The sequence below is a fragment of the Papio anubis genome, chromosome 6 (assembly GCF_008728515.1).
Source record: "Papio anubis isolate 15944 chromosome 6, Panubis1.0, whole genome shotgun sequence".
Taxonomy (NCBI): Eukaryota; Metazoa; Chordata; class Mammalia; order Primates; family Cercopithecidae; genus Papio; species Papio anubis.
In genome coordinates, this window is record NC_044981.1 from 134,967,230 (window position 1) to 134,985,084 (window position 17,855).

General features: G+C 34.3%; 1 protein-coding gene across 10 annotated transcripts in view; it reads left to right on the forward strand.

The window, feature by feature from the left end:
* The window catches only part of THEMIS (thymocyte selection associated), a 240,832-nt gene that overhangs the window by 80,633 nt on the left and 142,344 nt on the right, over positions 1 to 17,855 (forward strand). For 9 of the 10 annotated variants that reach the window (XR_002521777.2, XR_002521778.2, XM_009206133.4 and 6 more), the window contains one exon: positions 9,811 to 10,269. Coding sequence is in view for 8 of the 10 variants with exons in the window: in XM_009206133.4 (XP_009204397.2) it covers positions 9,811 to 10,269 (459 nt within the window). In the remaining 2 variants the exon portion in view is untranslated. Of the gene's footprint in view, positions 1 to 5,997; positions 6,121 to 9,810; positions 10,270 to 17,855 lie in introns of all 10 variants that reach the window. The other variant, XM_009206134.4, reaches the window with a different exon arrangement.

Consider the following 17,855-nt stretch of genomic DNA (forward strand, 5'->3'; position numbering starts at 1 on the left):
CCTATGTAACTTCTTTCTAGAATTGTAAGTAAATATGGCCAGAAATGAATGAATTTAAAAACTTTTAGAAATGAGTTGTTAATTGGTTGGGCATAGTGGCTCATGCCTGTAATCCCAGCTCTTTGAAAGGCTTAGGTGGGAGGATGGCATGAACCCAGGAGTTTGAGGCTGCAGTGATCTATGACTCCACCACTACACTCCAGCCTGGGTGAAAGCAAGACTCTCCCTCAAACAAATTGAAAATTTAAAAGAAGAGGTGATAATAATTATTTGCAAATAGTAACATTACCCAGGAAAACAGAGTATCAAATGAGACAAAATATTGAAACTTGGTAAGATGACTTGATGAACAAATACGTAAAACAACTGTAGGTACGTAAAGGAATATATTCTTCCTTATAAGAATACATATAGTTATAATTTTCCATTTATAAGCACTTAGAATATATAGGGGTAACATATTTTATAACTTTAACTCATTTATTTATTTAAAAAGTATTATGCAAGTTTATTTATTAAAAATAAACAGACTTATGTGCTTGAATCAGAAAACTGAATATTATAAATATATCAACTGCATGTGAATTAATTTATATTCAACATATTGCAGAATAAACTTTCCATATTATAATCATCATTATTATTATGTTGCCTCTTGAGAGAGTAATTGTAAAAATCACTTGGGCGAATAAACAAGTGAAGATATTCAAGCAAATATTTTAAAAATAAGATAATGAGGGAGTACTTGTCCTGCCAACATTAATGCCTGATAGAAAGTTAAAATAAATGGTACTATATGTTGGTTAAGAAAATCAAAAACCGCATTAATAAATTACTTTAACAACAGTTGTACTAGTAGTTATAGAAGTGTCATAGCAATGTTTTTAATTTGACTCCAGTACCATGCACTTAAGCATTTGTTTATAGCCCAGAAACAGACTTTAATGTAGAGTATTATTTTCTGTTTGATAAAGTTTTTACCACACAGTTGGGTTTAAAGGAAGAATTATTTATTACATTGTTTTGGTACAGTTAATAATGTAACCAACAGTAGATCAAATTGGATCATCAACATTATACCAGATAGCAAAAGAAATTTGAAATAGATGAAAACATTAAATTTTGAGGAAAACTATCTTATGTCTATATTTGAAACAACTTTCAAGTTGCAAATATAAAACCATAAAGTAACAATATATTTGAATACATAAAATGAAATTTTCTGTCGTAAAGGAAGAAATGTTTAATAGCGAAGGAAAATAACTCAATTTTTAAGACTAAATGTCACTAAAATGAAAAACAAAAATCAATAAAAATTCTGGTAGAACACTAATAGGAAAATGGACAAAGCTTAGAAGAAATTCAGATGGTTTATAATTATGTAGAAATCAGTTTGTACTAACACAATAACAACTTTTCCACCTATATAGCTAGCTAAGCTTTTGCAATAATGAAGTTGGGAAAAATATTATCAAAGGGTCACTCTTAAACCTAACTGAGGAGTGTATCCTTCCTGAAAATAAATTTGATAATAGATTGAGTAGCTTCTTTGAAAATACATGTAATATATTTTGAATTCCATCTACATCTTAAGTATGTACAGAAATAATGATTAATGACACAGGTACACTTAGTCTTGGTTCTGCCATCCTGGAACCAGTACTCTGCTGAGAAAAGAGCCTTTATAATGTCTAAAGCTTTAACTCAGTGCTTCAACTTGTCAGAATTAACTACAAAGAAATAATCATTTTAGAATTATTTGTAATAGTAAAACAATAGAATCAACTTATATGCCCAACAGTGAGGAATCGGGTAAATTATGATACATTCCTTACAACATATTCATCTATTAACAACTATATTTGTGAAAAATATTCTAAAGCATGGGGTTTATTTGGGGTTCAGTATTAAATGAGACAAGTAAGATTCAAATGAAGTGTCTATAGTAAAGTTTTTGACATTGTTTAAAACATTTTTATCTCTCTCTCTATATATATCAAGTTAAAAAGGTCAGAATTTTAAAAGCAGCTGTTTCAGTCCAGTGAGAATGAGTGATTTTAATTTTATTTTAAATTTGTTAAATTTTTTTCAGAATATATGTAAATATATGCATACATATATACACATACTACACACACATACACACAGAGAAACACAAACACACAAATAAAAATTTGGGCTGGGTTCCTTGGTGTGTTTCGGTGCTTTGATTTAACAATTTTCTCATTTATAAAGTAGGGAAAACATTAATAGTATTTACCTCACAAAATTCTTCAGAGGATCAAATAAATTAAATGAGGAGATTAGCTTACTACAGACCATGGCACATAACACAATAACAGTGTTAACATTGTTTTTCTCATTATTATAATCTTTTAAAAATTTGGAGGAGCTCCTCTTTTCATGAGCCTCAGCATGGGTAGGCCTTGAATTTTCTCATTGCAGCTCTATTCTCCTTATTAGGAAGTAACTTCCTTCTGGCATTTTGCAGTAGTTGGTCTATTATTCTTAGTTTTTGATGATGTGGTAAGTTTTCATCATTTTCTATCATTTTTGGTGTCTTTTTGTGTATACTTTATACTGGAAAGTCAGGGACGGCCATGTCCAGGGCTGCTAGACAGCCAGCATTTAAACCCCTCTTAATCAAACACAAACCTTGGAAAACCCCAATTTGTTTATCTTCAGTGTCTAACATGATCAACAATAGCAGCTCCAAACGCTATGATTTTTCCTAGAAGCGACTGTCCGGGCCGATCTCTGAATAGTTTTGAGGCAGTTCCATAGGAGTTACCCGCACGAGATCCCCCAGTGCTCTGAAGAAATTCATCTCAGAGCTATTCAGGAGTTCCTGCGGACCAGGTACCAGGTCAAAGCTTCCAGAGAGGACTGTCAGGGGCCAGTGAGCTCCTTTCCAAGTCGAATCCACTGGGATAGTGGTGGGTTAGCCAGTTCAGGAGCACACTGCCGATTTTAGGTGGGATTTTCAAATTCATGCTATTGAAATTAGTTTTTATTGCCTAGTAATATGGAACCAAAGTAATGTGCTTAGAGAGAAAATGTTCCTTCTTATTATGCTGGTGAATTTAGAATAACAAAAATTCAGTTTTCTTTATTGTGCAAATCAAAATCTATTTAAATCCTAAGCCCTGATGTTCATTTAATACTTATGGTTACATCGGGAAATTATACCTTTTCCTAATTTGAATTTAATGTAAACTGATTTTTAATTGTTTTTATAACCATGGGTAACAGATTTTTTGAACACTGCATGGTAAAAATCAGCAAATATGTCAGACAAAGCACAATGTTACAAGGAAACACCACAGCATATGTTGACAGTTATAGAAGAATTGCTGCTGTTTTCACCCTTCACACCAGAATAATTTTTTCAATATTTACCTCCCATGTGTAGAGAGAGAAACATATGGGGCTTTACATAATCATGAGCATAAACAGGTGGCTACTTAGGTACATTTAATTTGCAGGCAACATCAATACTGAACAACACAATCAGCTCCACATGGCTCCCAAACTCTTTCTACTAACATTCCATTAACAAAATTAAGATCATTAAAATAGAGGGAGGGTATAGTACTCCCTTAGTTGGCTTCAGCTACCTTTCAGAGTCATGGATAAAACACATTTTCAAAAATGCCTTGGCATTTTGCTGTTTCCTTTGTTCAAGGGAACTTCAGTAACTGTGTATAATGTATACTTTGTGAATAACAACAAGCAGCATAATATTTGCATTTAAAATGTGCTTACATCTTTTATTCTCCCTATAATCTGCTCATTATGGGCATAAAATTATGATGGTTAAATCCTAAGTAATTTATCAAAGCATGGGGTCAGACAAGCTCCTCAAAGCAACCTGGAAATATTTCTCCAAAGGCAGTCCACCTAAAGTGGTCACCTGAAGCTCATTTCCATATTCAAACATGCTGGTGAAATCTGTGAAAATTATCATTGCTGGAAATTTTTGCTCAATCTGTGCCAGATGCTGAGCTGTAGATTCCATATATTTTGTTATCTCGATTTTGATCCAGACTAGAATATCTCATTTGTCCTCGTTGGCATTGAACTTCCATAGGTACTAATTTTTCTGACCTTATAACCATCCTACAATGGCTTAGAATCCAAGAGTAAAGGCAAATGAGGAGATTTAATAAGCACTGTGTTTTTAATCATTTGGTGCTTACTAGGTGTTAAGTACTATCTAATCATGTTACCTGTATTAGCTTATTTAATCACCACAATGACCTTATGTGGTAAGTGATAGAATTTTTCTCATTTTATGAAAAAGGAAATTGTAGCCATGAGACTTTGAATTCTAAAATTTACACATGAAGGAAGGGACTGAGGCCAGAATTAAAACCCAGGCTAATAGGAATTGGAAAGCCATAATCTTAACCACCCCACTCTAGTTATGTTCCTTTATCCTGAAAGTTCTACACTGCCCAAAAGCACCTAGGGCCAGGAATCCTGAAAATTCTACTACCTAAAATCACCTAGGGCTAGAAACAGCAAATATGTGGTATTCTGAAAATCTTCTTAACAATGCTTTGTGAGAGGTTTGGGGGTGCCTAAGGTCTGTGGAGTTTCTTTCTAGCCCTCATACCTCTATGTGTCTTCTCAAAACCCGAGGAGCAGTGCTCTGCAGAACTAATGAGCATCCAGGGAGCTGTGTTGCCAGCAAGGTTATGAAAATAACAATTTCTCACATTCTCTCTCCTCATCCTAGGTCTATTACTCTCTCTGCCTGGGAGAGAGGAAGTTTTAACATGAACAAGTGTGTGCATGATGTGTGGCACATTTATTAATAAGCTATGATTATAATAAAGCTTTAGGCCTAGATATCAGATTATATCATTTGATCTTAAGAGCTAACATTATTAATGTGTTATTTGTTAAGCATCCCAAATGTGTTAGGTTTTGCAGTCATTCCTTTTAAGGAGTTTAAATGTTACTAGGAAAATTTGTTTGTTTTCCCCATGCAATGGTTGAACCAAAGAGGTAAAAATGAATTGAAAGATTTTACGATATATTCTTTTACCTCTGCAGGTAAAATAAATCTGAAAACCTATTAATAGCTATTGCAGATAGTTTTAATTCAATTATTATCATTATTACTATTCTTATTTTGAGATGGAGTCTCACTCTGTTGCCCAGGCTGGAGTGCAGTGACATGATCTCAGCTCACAGCAACCTTTGTCTCCTAGGTTCAAGCAATTCTCCTGCCTCAGCCTCCCTAGCAGCTGGGACTACAGGCACGCACCACAACACCCAGCTATTTTTTTTTTTTTTTGGTATTTTTAGTGGAGACGGGGTTTCACCATGTTGGCCAGGCTGGCCTTGAACTCTTGACCTGAAATTATTTGCCCCCCTTGGTCTCCCAAAGTGCTGGGATTACAGGTGAGACCCACCACGCCTGGCCCCAAATCAGTTATTAATGTAAAGACATGTGAATATAAGCATTCTATAGTTTCACTTAGTTTCCCTCAACATTTTAAGAAACTTCATCACCATGTTTGACATATGTTCTGCCCTCCCAAATACTCAGTTAAGTTACTGTGTATCATTTCTTTATCACAAACTTTGACTTCCCCCACACTGCTTATTTCTGTTCTTGAAGACTCTTCTATGAAAACAGTTGTAGTCACTCATTAGCTGATGATGTTCAATGATCTATAATTGACACCAAAATCTGGAGACTCTTCTCAGTTCAGACATTGTTATTTTATATTCCAATACTTTGAGGGTTTTGAACGTTTTGCTTTGATGGATTTGTGGAATATACCGACCTGAACATCCTTGTTATTATATATTTGTCATATATAATTCTCATTTCACATGTTTCTGTGGCTTTTCTATCATTGTGTTACATTCCCAAGACAATTTTTAGGTTGGTATATTCTACAAATGTATCTTTTTCAAGATTATCCCAAATCCAGTGTTTCCATTAGAAGTTCTAGCTCAAGTATCTCTATTCATCTTTAGATTGAAATGGTGTGCATGAAATAACCCATCAAAGCCTTCACAGTAGGACGAGGAGATCATTATTGTTCTTCTCACACTGTGGCATCTGGGGAAGGCTGATCCATGTAAAGAGAGGGCTGGCTGGTAAGACCTATAAACATGTTCTTCTCATGAGCAATGTCCTTGTAAGTCATACATGCAACAGGGAGGCAAGCCTGGCTTGTGGCAGGATGCAAAACTTGGATGTCAAAGTTCAGATTGAGATTCCAGAGCTATGACTACCAGTTGTAAAAATTGCAGCTATTTTCATATCCCCCTATAGTAATAATATTTCTTTCATTGTCCTCAAAAGATTATTGTAAGGATAAATGATGCATAAGAAAAAGTTTTCAAACTTGTAAATTTCTAAACAAATTTCAATTGTTGTAATTACTGTTAATAACAACTGCAAATCATTAAGAATGGGTTAAAAATATAAACTCCCTCAAAACCTAAGATTCAAGGAAAAGACTTGAAAGACTACCTTCATTTATTAATTAATTTTTAACCGCTCAATCTATTGCATTTCCCATGATTTTGTTAGTTAAGTTACATGTTTTTTAAGAGCAATGTCTCCTAATTCAAAAATAACAATAAAATTCCTTTTAAGAACTAACAGGCCAGGTGCAGTGGCTCACACCTGTAATCCCAGCACTTTGGGAGGCTGAGGTGGGCAGATTACCTGAGGTCAGGAGTTCAAGACCAGCCTGGCCAACATGGCTAAACCCTGCCTCTATTAAAAATACAAAAATTAACTGGGTATGGTGGTGCACACCTGTAATCCCAACTACTCGGGAGGCTGAGGCAGAAGAATCGCTTGAACCCGGGAGGTGGAGGTTGCAGTGAGCTGAGATCGTGCCATTGCACTCTAGCCTGGGAGACAGAGCAAGACTCCATCTCAACAACAACAACAACAACAAAAAAAAAAAAAAAAAAAAAAGAGAGAGAGAGAGAGAGATTTGACAATCCAAGGTGGAAATAGACATCTATTTTCATCTGTTAACTTGTTTTATAAAGGTTGCATGTTGGCTTATTTTAATAACTTGATTACTTAACTCTTAGAATGTGTCTTGTCTTTATTTGGAAGAATAACAAAGCATATTTTTCCCAGTATAAAACTATTGTACACTTTGAGAAAAAAAATGGAAAAAAATGGGTCACATTTAGATCTAATAAGTCCCAATGGTGCTTTTTATTTAACTTTTTATTTAACTTTCTTCATTGTGAAACTGAAGTTCCAATATGGCATCATATTAAGACAACAACAACAACATGCCCTAGTTTTATGGCTTTCAATGGCTGTTATTAAAAAGAATTACTTGGATTGGCTGCAACAGTATATGAAGAGATAAGTTAATCAAATATTTTTCCTATATTGTGCCACTTTAATATGCTAAACTGTGTACTTCATCATCTTTTAAGGAAAAGCACACAGATTCACAGACACATTTTTCTTGCAATAGAAACATCCAGCAAGACAGCTCTGAATAGCGTGATTAACTGAAATAATGGTGGCCCTTAGGGTTTTAGTCTTTTCCTACTTCATAATATTTTAGGTGTGTTATTACCTTAGGTGAGCTCTATTCCCCAAGAAAGATGACGCCAAATTAATTCTCTGTGACTTATGTCATCGATACAGCTAGGATAAAAATAAAACTATGTGTCTCTATCCTTTATGAGATTTTAGGTAAGTATTTTTTTAAAACTTATTTCACAAAAACTGCTGAATTTTCTATACCCTGATGATGATTGTGGACTCTTAGAAATAAATCTTCACACACAGACAAATGAGATTAAACACACTCAGGCACAGACACACACACAAATTCATTTACTGTGGTGAATTCAAGAGCACGATTTTATTGAATTCTCCCTGATACAAGATGTAATAAAATGAGAAATTCCTTCAAAGTAAATGTGTCTTTCCCTTACTTCAGTCAAGCATACCATGCAGTGAATGAACACTGTTCCATTTCTAAGTTTTTAGGATAGGTTGCATTTGCTACCTTGCTCATTCCTGCCAAGATTCCATCAGTCACAGTTTTTCAGGAAGTTTATGTCTAAAAATCACCAAAATTCCTTTTGTTTGTATGAGTAAAAACGACTTCAAAAATAACGGATTAAAATAATCTTTGAACAGTAACCAAAAATATACAAAAATGACACTATAATCTGGCTAAAAATGATTTGATATATAGATGAATTTCATTGGAATACACTTGTTGATGAAATAATAAAAGATTTTTTGAAGCTATATAATTTTACTAAGTTTTTAAAAATATACTATCTTCTTAGAGCATGCTAGTATACAATATTCTTAATTACTTTTGGTTAAGAAAGCAATTAACTAATTTCTGCTTTGTTCTCATTTTCTCTGGAATTTATTAAAATCTATTCAATAAATGCATTTCTGAAAGTGATACAAAGCAGATGTGCCCATAAAATAAAAATAAAATAAATCAAATGGAACCACTTAGACATACATTATACAAAAAGCTGTATCTTAAGCAGTAAAATTTTATTGTAGTAGTTGGTTATCCTGATAGAGATAACATTTTAAATACTGAAATTGGTGAAATAGAGATCAATGAAATAGTGAAAATAGTGCAATTTTCTAATGGAAAAATTAGAGAAGTAATGAGAGAAAATGAGAAGAACAATTGAAATATAGTCAAGAGCAGTCAGTCCAGAACAACTACAGAACCTGGTGTTTTCAAGGAGGGTTATGTGATGTAGTATGTTGTGATTTATTAATGTGTGTTTTCCACAAGGGTTTTATAATCAAAGAAATTCGGGAAATTCTGCATCTCATATTCTTCTCTTGAGAGTCACAGTGTATTTAAAGTTTCTAAGAAGTCTTACATTATTTGGACCTGTGCAGATACTTTTCATTGTGGTAAAATACACATAACATGAACTTTACCATTTTAAAGTGTACAGTTTAGTGGCTTTAAGTACATTTGGAATATTGTGCAACCATCACTGCTATCTATCTAGTCCAAGTTATATAGCTTTATTTTATTTTATTTTATTTTATTTTTTGAGAGACAGAGTCTCACTCTGTTGCCTAGGCTGGAGTGCAGTGGAGTGATCGTGGCTCCCTACAACCTCTACCTCCCGAGCTCAACCAATCCTCTCACCTCAGCCTCCCAAGTAACTGGGACTAAAGGTGCATGCCACTATGCCCAGCTAATTTTTGTATTTTTTGTAGAGATGGGGATTTGCCATGTTGCCGAGGTTGGTCTCAAACTCCTGGCCTCAAGTGATCCTCTCACCTCAGCCTCCCAAAGTGCTGGGATTACAGGCCCAGATATATAGTTTTTAAATCATTAATATGACTACAAATCCATCCCTTTGGGAATATCTTTTAATTTTAGTGTGTCTAGAGCATATATTCATAAAAAAGCTGACCAAATCCAATCTTCTCATTTTAAAAATAAAAAATTTAAAATATGACTGAGAAGTAAGATGTCTTGCTTGAGATCACAAAGTAGTTGGAACAGAGCCAGTGTCATCCAGATTTCCCATTTCCAAGAATAGGGTCTTTTCTATTTCAAGGTATTTTCCCCTTATCTCCATTTGTATTGTCTGGTCTAATGATCTAGTGATCTAAAAGCAATACTTTATAATTTTACCTAGAAGAACTCTGGATAAAAACAAGCATCTTTTATCTTTAAAAAGGTATCACTTTAAAAATGTACACAGTATTTGTGTTATAACTCTCTCATTGCGATTTTCTTGTGAGAATTTTCATTGTAAGAAGTCTCTTTTTAATTCACATAATTCTGTTCTTAGGTCTTTTTAAGATCATGGCTGATAAAACTCCGTACCTTACTATGGAAGAAATCACAAGGACCATTCATATTGGACCAAGTAGACTAGGGCATCCTTGCTTCTATCATCAGAAGGATATAAAACTAGAGAACTTCATCATAGAGCAGGGTGAGCAAATCATGCTCAACTCAGTTGAAGAGATTGATGGAGAAATAATGGTAAGCTGTACAGTAGTAAGGAATCATCAAAATCACTCATTTAATTTGCCTTTGTCACAAGAAGGAAAATTCTACGAATGTGAAGATGAACGTATTTATACTTTAAAGGAGATTGTTGAATGGAAGATTCCTAAGAACAGAACAAGAACTGTAAAACTTACAGATTTTTCAAATAAGTGGGACTCAACGAATCCGTTTCCTAAAGACTTTTATGGTACCCTGATTCTCAAGCCTGTTTATGAAATTCAAGGTGTGATGAAATGTGAGTATCCACTGAGAATGGTGTTCTATGAGCATGAACATTGTGGAGTTTGGGAAAGTAAGGTTTTAAAGGCTGAAAAATGAGAGTCTGTCTTTATTTCAACTATTAAGCCTCTGAGAGTTAGATTCCTCATCGACCAATAAGCAAACCATATATCCATTCCAAGGATCAAATTGAATAATGAATATACAAGTATATTGTAAATTGTACGGTACTATTCACATGTGAGGTGCTATAACTATCAGGAACAGACAGATCAAACTACTAATTTATTTTTGGTACTGTCAGTTAAATATGACTAGAAAAGAGCTACTTTTAAAAGATAGAACATATTTAGTGAGAATGAGGCTTTCTTGTATGGAGGTGGTCAACAAAAGAGTAAATATGGAAAGTTTCCTTAATGCATCCCTTACTTCTATTTTTCTGACAGTCTTTTTTTTTTGTTCCATCCATCCATTATTGACTATAAATCTCTACTATCCCAGAGCTTCTCTGTCTTGAGGGAAAATGATATGATAAATTAATTCACATATAGGCATGGTGGTTTTTTTTTTTTTTTTTTTGTGACAGAGTCTCGCTTTGTTGCCAGGCTGGAGTGCAATGATTCTCCTGCCTCAGCCTCCCAAGTAGCTGGGACTACAGGTGCCGCCACCACGTTCAGCTAATTTTTTTGTATTTTTAGTAGAGATGGGGTTTCACCATGTTAACCAGGATGGTCTCGATCTCTTGACCTTGTGATTGACCCACCTCAGCCTCCCAAAGTGCTGGGATTACAGGTGTGAGCCACCACACCCGGCCCAGCGTGTTTTAATATGCAATCTTCATAGAATTATTTGCATTTTGAAATAGGAATATCTGGAGAGAGCATTGTTACTTCAAAGGTGTTAATACCTTGAGTTTTCAGGATTATGACACATGAGTAGGATGGATAATAAAGAGTTCTGAACTTGGAGTCCTAGATTCTAATTCTGGGTCAGTAACGTAATAGGTGTTGGTTTTCAGCGCACCATTTAGACTCCCTGTTTATGCAAAGAAAATGGTGATACTCTTTTGCCTACCTTTTAAAGTAGTGTTGAGAGAGAAATTAAGGTTTTATTAAGGTACTATTATACTATACACTTGAGAACAAAAAACAGTATGTAAAAACATTTGTTCAAAATGTCCTCCTTAGGTATCTTTTAAAAAATATATTTTTCTCTGGACTCATTAATACTGTTGGCCACATACAATTATTGAAAAATCAATATGAATCTTTTGGCAAGTATTAGAATTGTTCCTAAATTCTGTCACAAACAAATATTTAATCAGAAATTAATCAATTCAAGTTGAACTGAAGGTATAGGCAAGGAATTCCACTTAATGAATGCTAAAAATGAGTATTTTCAGTATTACAAAAAATTGAGGCAACGGCAAATTGTAGACCCCACATTAATGTTCTGTTAGCGATCCCTAAATGTGCAGTTGAGATGAGTAATTGAGATTTCTTTGATTTTTATCAATAACAGTGTTTTCCCATTTTAAAATGTGTTACTTTCTAAAACTATTGGCATCTCCTGCCTATTGCATAGTTACAAATGAGGGTAAACCTACAACCTAAGCAGCACATGGATAAAGTGATTACAACATTTATTAAATTAGGAAGCAAGAAAGCCTACTCTGCAGAAATGGCATTTAAATGAAGGCTCAAAAGATGCATAGGAGGTAATCAGGCAAAGAAGAAGGGGACAAGGTTGGAGAATTCCAACCTTGTCATTAAGTGGACAAGCAGTGGTATGGGGGCAGCAGATGAGAAAGGGATGGGAGCACTAGTGTAGCTGGTGTGAGAAAAAAACAGAGAGGGCAGGTTGAAACAAATATGAACACATGCAATGGGGAGTGGAATCAATCATGGAGGGTCTTGAAGTATATACTAAGAGGCTAAAATGTGTCATAAGGGCAAATCAGTAAAAGGCTTTAAGCAGGGAAAGACAAGAACAGGAGAGTAGTGAGGCCAGTTGAGTGCCAGGGTACAGGAAATTTATACAACAGAGACAACAGTGGGAAAGACAGAGAATCATAGTTGGGCTTTATGGGTATTTAAGAAGTACAATGAGCAAAATGTGAAGGTCTGTTGGAAGGAGAAAGACGCCAAACTTCTTCCCAGCTTCTTGTCTTGATGCACTGGATGGAAGTGCAGTCTATTGAATGTCATCATCAGAAGATCAGGGGATATTAACGTATTTGTTTAGGTAGGACTTAACTGTGAATTTATGCTAACTAAGACCCAGAAGAAAGCCCTTGGTTGAAATAATACTGTTTACAAATTGTTTTAGTCTAATTCCCATTATTTAACACTATTTAAACTAAATTCTCATTTTAATTATACTGGATATTTAATTTCATAGGGATTATTTTAAACATTAGTTCTTATTGTATAGCAATTTCAGCACAAAAACTGCATGAGACTGGATTGCATGTGTATTGACTGCAGAATATTTCCTGGAAATAGAGGATGGGTGTCTTATCACAAATACCTAATTTAAAATGTTTTTATTGTTGTAGGCATTTTTGCCCTGAATATAAAATATAGACCATGTTTTGAATCCATTGTGGTTTTGTTTTACATGATTCTTTCTTAACTTGAAGATTCAAACTTTCCTTGAGGTCAAGGAATGTTACTAAATTGCTTTCCACAGGCCTTGAGTGTCAGTCCAAACCCTTCTTGGCTAGAATGCTTCCTTTCCAAAGTGACAAGAAAAAGAGTAGGTGTGAGCAGGGAATTCGAAGTTTTACAGAAACCTTAGGGGAAAGAGCAAGATGAAAAATAGTGAGAACTACAGGGAGCCATGAAATACTGATTTGCTGAAAAGAGAACATAACAAGTATGTAGAGATAAGAGAAAATATAAGATATTCTACTCTTATTGCTAGTTTTTTATTATTAATGTGAAATTTTGAGTTTCATTAAAAAAAAAACTGTTTAAATAAAGTGTTTGTTTCTGGAAACTTGGCCAAAATCTGTTATAGATCTGAAACTCCCTAACCCTCATCACACATTTAATGATTTAGAAAAAATTATCCTTCTTCGGAAAATAGATACACATAACAGTGCAAACTTCAAACTACTAGTCTTATATAAGTCACTTCACGATGTGTATTGTGCCTTTCTCAGGAAGATGAAATTCATATTAGCATATTAAATGGAATACATAATATTTGCAAATGGAAAAATTGAGTGAGCTATTTAAATTTGCCTCTGAAAGAGAGAGGTCTTGACCATTAAAACTTTTAAAATAGTGTCGTGTTTTGACATATAGATTGATAATTATTTCTTCCCTAAGTGAAAATTTCAGAGTTGTATAACTTTCTTTTATGGAAAAACCTCAATACCTGTCAAATTTGGGGGGAATGGTTTTAGCCCAGATATGAAAAAAGTTAATTCATTTTAGGAGCAGAGGGCTGAAATCACACAAGTGAAAAGTGGTATCAGAAAGGTTGTGTCTACATATTGTATAATCAGTGACACGTGAATAGCAGAAAAATAACACTTTGGTCTTTAGAATACTAAGACTTCTTCTTTCTCTCATTTAATTTTTTAAAATAATTTTAATGTTTATCAAAGTCGAAAAAGTCAAACAGTAAAAGGAATTATAACAACGTTATCAGCAAAACTTTGTGCCCTTGACACGAGGGCCAAATTTTCCTCATATTCTGTTCCTCTCAGGTAGTGCCTTTAAATATTTTTCCTCTACTTTCTGGCACACTTCTAAATAATAAAGGAATATTGCTCTTTTTCAAGTCATCAACTTTAAGATAGTAACTATTGACTTTCACATATGACAATGAAGACTTAATTCTCTTATATTCTTACTTCCCCTTCCGTATATTTTCAGTACAAGTTATGGCTAAACATTAATATTTTCATTATTGTGACAATTCACTGCTCAACCAAGTGGCGTATAATGAGTATAATTCCATTTCTCCATCACTGTTTTTCTGTGATGATGACCTTATCGTTTTCTTTGCTTGATTTTCTTCAATTTTATCCTAAGTCTTAGAGCATTCTTCAACTCTATCAAAAAAGGCCACTCAGTGTAATTTTCCAAAGAGCCCAAACTGTCAGGAAGGCTACCTTTTCTATTAGTTTTCCTGAATGTATTCCTTTGTAACTCTTCATTCTCATGTTCCAATTGGAATTGCTTATTCTTGAGACCAACTGCACAGGTGCTGTCCTGGGAATTCCATTTAAAATCATCCTGGTGATTGACTGTTGACTTGTGTTTCTGTTGACTAACTGTTTCTGAAATCAAATAACGAACTCCTTCTTGACTTTCTTCCAATTTTGATGGAGACCAACCTTCACTTGCTTCCTGAGAACGGTGCATGGAATATCAAGTATTTAGAAAGCCTGAATGTTTGAAAAATATTCTATACACATATAAGACTGATAGTTTGGCTACTTACAGAATTCCAGGTTGAAAATAAATTCGCCTCAGAATTTTGAAAACTTTACTCCCTTATCTTCCACTATCCCATATCGTCTTGGAGAGATTATATGTGGTATTCTGAAGTTTCACAGTAATGTGACTTCTGGTGGGTCTGTTCTTTCTTTGTGATGACAGTTTTCAATCTGAATATTTAGGTGCTTTATGTCTGGAATAATTTCTCTCATAATGTCCGCTCAATTATATTTTCTCTTCTCTCTGTCTTTAATTTCAAATCTCATGCTGAAATTCCCATACCGATCTTCTAGGGCCTTTTTTCTTTTTCTATTTTATATCTTTTTGTCTTTTGTTTATCTTCAGGGAAAATTTTCTTAACTACATTTCCAACTGTTTTAATGAATTTTTAATTTTAGTTATATTTTTAATTTCCAAGAGTTATAATTTTAATTTCCAAGAGTTATTTCTTACATCATTGTACATATTTTACTCTGTTCTTGTTTTTAAAATACAACATTTTATCTCTCTGAGAATATTTTAGATAATTTTTTTTTTTTTTTGTACGGAGTCTCCCTCTGTAGCTCAGGCTGGAGTGCAGTGGCGCGATCTCGGCTCACTGCAAGCTCCGCCTCCCAGGTTCACGCCATTTTCCTGCCTCAGCCCCCCAAGTAACTGGGACTACAGGCGCCCGCCACCCGGTGACTCACGCCTATAATCCCAGCACTTTGGGAGGCCGAGGCAGGCGGATCACGAGGTCGGGAAATCGAGACTATCCTGGCTAACACGGTGAAACCCCATCTCTACTAAAAATATTTTAGATAGTTTTTTTAAGTTTTCAATAGTTCACTGCATTTTATCTCCCTCCTTTTGCCCCTCCCCCCCTTTTTTTTTTAAAGTTTTGGTGTATCGTTTCTTGTTAAATGTTTTTATCAAATGCTTTGTGATTTCTTGTCATGTGTTCATATTTACAGGGGTCAGTTGAAACAAAAATGTACAAGTAAGGCACTGTTTCTATATAAGCTCTATGTTTATGAATTTTAGATATTATCATGCCAGCTTTTTCACTGCAGCGGTCCTCAAATTTAGGTTTTGTGAGTCTTTCCTTTTTGAGTTCAGTTTCACCTGAGAAGAATCTTTGTGGTGTCGTCTGGGGATTATGAGACTTGGAGCTAAGTGGGGACGGAGCTAACAATCTCACCACTCCCACTTACAGATTTATAATTAACTACTTCACTTTCAGTCCCACGCTTCCCTCCTGCTCACCTATGTCTGGTTTCTGAGGTTCTGAGATCCTGTATATACTTTTTACTGCAGAGAGAGAGGTGGAAGGGGTGGTCACCTATCTTCCCTAAAGTAGAGTGGAGACCTGGGTTTAACCATTTTTCAGACATCTGAATAATCCCTGTGTTTTTAGGCCCCTGGCTTCACTTTGCTTTCCAGGAGCCTTATGTCTCCAAATTCTGTCTTTGGAGGTCTCATGGGACAACAATGGTTCACTTTTCTTTGGATTTTGCCTCCTCAGGTGCATAGGCATTTCTTTTTCTTTTCTGTCAAGTCATTTATCATTCTTCCCTCTGATTTCTGTCTTCATTTAGATTAAGGATTACACATATCTTTTAGATTCATTGAACTTTTTTTAAAAAAAACTTCCTTTTTTGACTTTTTACCCCTGTGGTAAATTTGATGGGAGAAAGGATTGAAAAGGTATAATTTTAGCCATAAATCTCACTACCTAATTAAATTAGTTCTAGCCCAGAGTTTTGCCTGGATCTATTATAATCTCTCAAAGGACTGATTGCTACTCCTGCTAAATGATAACAAGTATAATTTATAAATTTAATATATTTAGTAAAATGCCATTTTCAGTAATTTATAAAAATATCACATTAATTTCTTATGTATGTATTTGTATTTTCTCAGTGCTTGAGATAGAGCAAATGTTCCATAAGCATTCAGTAAATCAAGTGAATGAAAGAATGAATTAAGAGACTAACACATTGTTTATGCATGTATATTTATGTTTCACAGTACAAAGCTCCTCTTTAGGTAACAAGGGGGTTTTCTCACTAACCATATCCAGATTTGATTTATTATGATGACATGTTTATGGGTTCACTAGCTAAGGAAAATATGAACTTCATGGTACCAAAGTTTATATCATCTATATTTGTATAACAGGTTCAATTTTTGTTAGTGATGCTTTTCATAATGTGTCCATGAAAATACTATGATGTGATATTTAGAACCAGTGGATACTCTAGTCAGCTCCCATTTCATTTTGTTCCTTTAGGGTGCAGTCTTATTGCTAATAGAAATATCATGCAGCAAGCAGAGAAAGGTACCTATTTTGTATTAGGTATATATTTATTTTTACATTACTAACTATTAATGCCTTATTAGGATTTTCCAGAGAAACAGAATATATATGTGTGCTAAATATACCTAATTATACATTAATATATACAGTGTTATTTATTTTAAGGAATTGGTTCATGCGAGTATGGGAGTTGATAAGATCTAAACCTGTAGGACAAGCTGCAGAGGCTCAAAACTCAGGCATGAGTTAATGCTGCAGTCTTGAGGCAGAATTTCCTTTTCTCTGGGAAATCTCAGTTTTTGCTCTTAAGACCTCCAACTGATTAGTCAGGGCCCACCTGAATCATGGAGGGTAACATCCTTTAAAGTCAACTGAGTGTAGATGACAGCTGAATGTACGAAATACCTTCACAGCCTCACCTAGGTTAGTGTTTGATTAAATAACTAGGTAATATAGCCTAATCAAGTTGATACGTAAAACTAACCATTACAAACATCAATGGAATACATGTTAAAAGTATCTAAAAAAGTGTTTATTTGCTTTTCTTAGATTTTATGGACTAAATTAAAATGTAAAAGGCAAAGTAGTGTTACGAATAAACTCATATAAAATGCAAGTGTATTCATTTTAAATAACTCTCAATTTCTCAGTGAGGTTTATGATAATTTTTTCTAATACAAAAGTTACAGAACCATTCAAAAGGCTCTCTTTGTTTAGAAATATGGACAACAGATGAACCAGAGGAGAACCAGGTAAGAAAATAGAAATTCATAGTATAGCTTCTCTTAAGTTGAAATGAAGTTAAATAAATTTAAAAAATTAATTCACAGAATATCCATAAAGAAAATT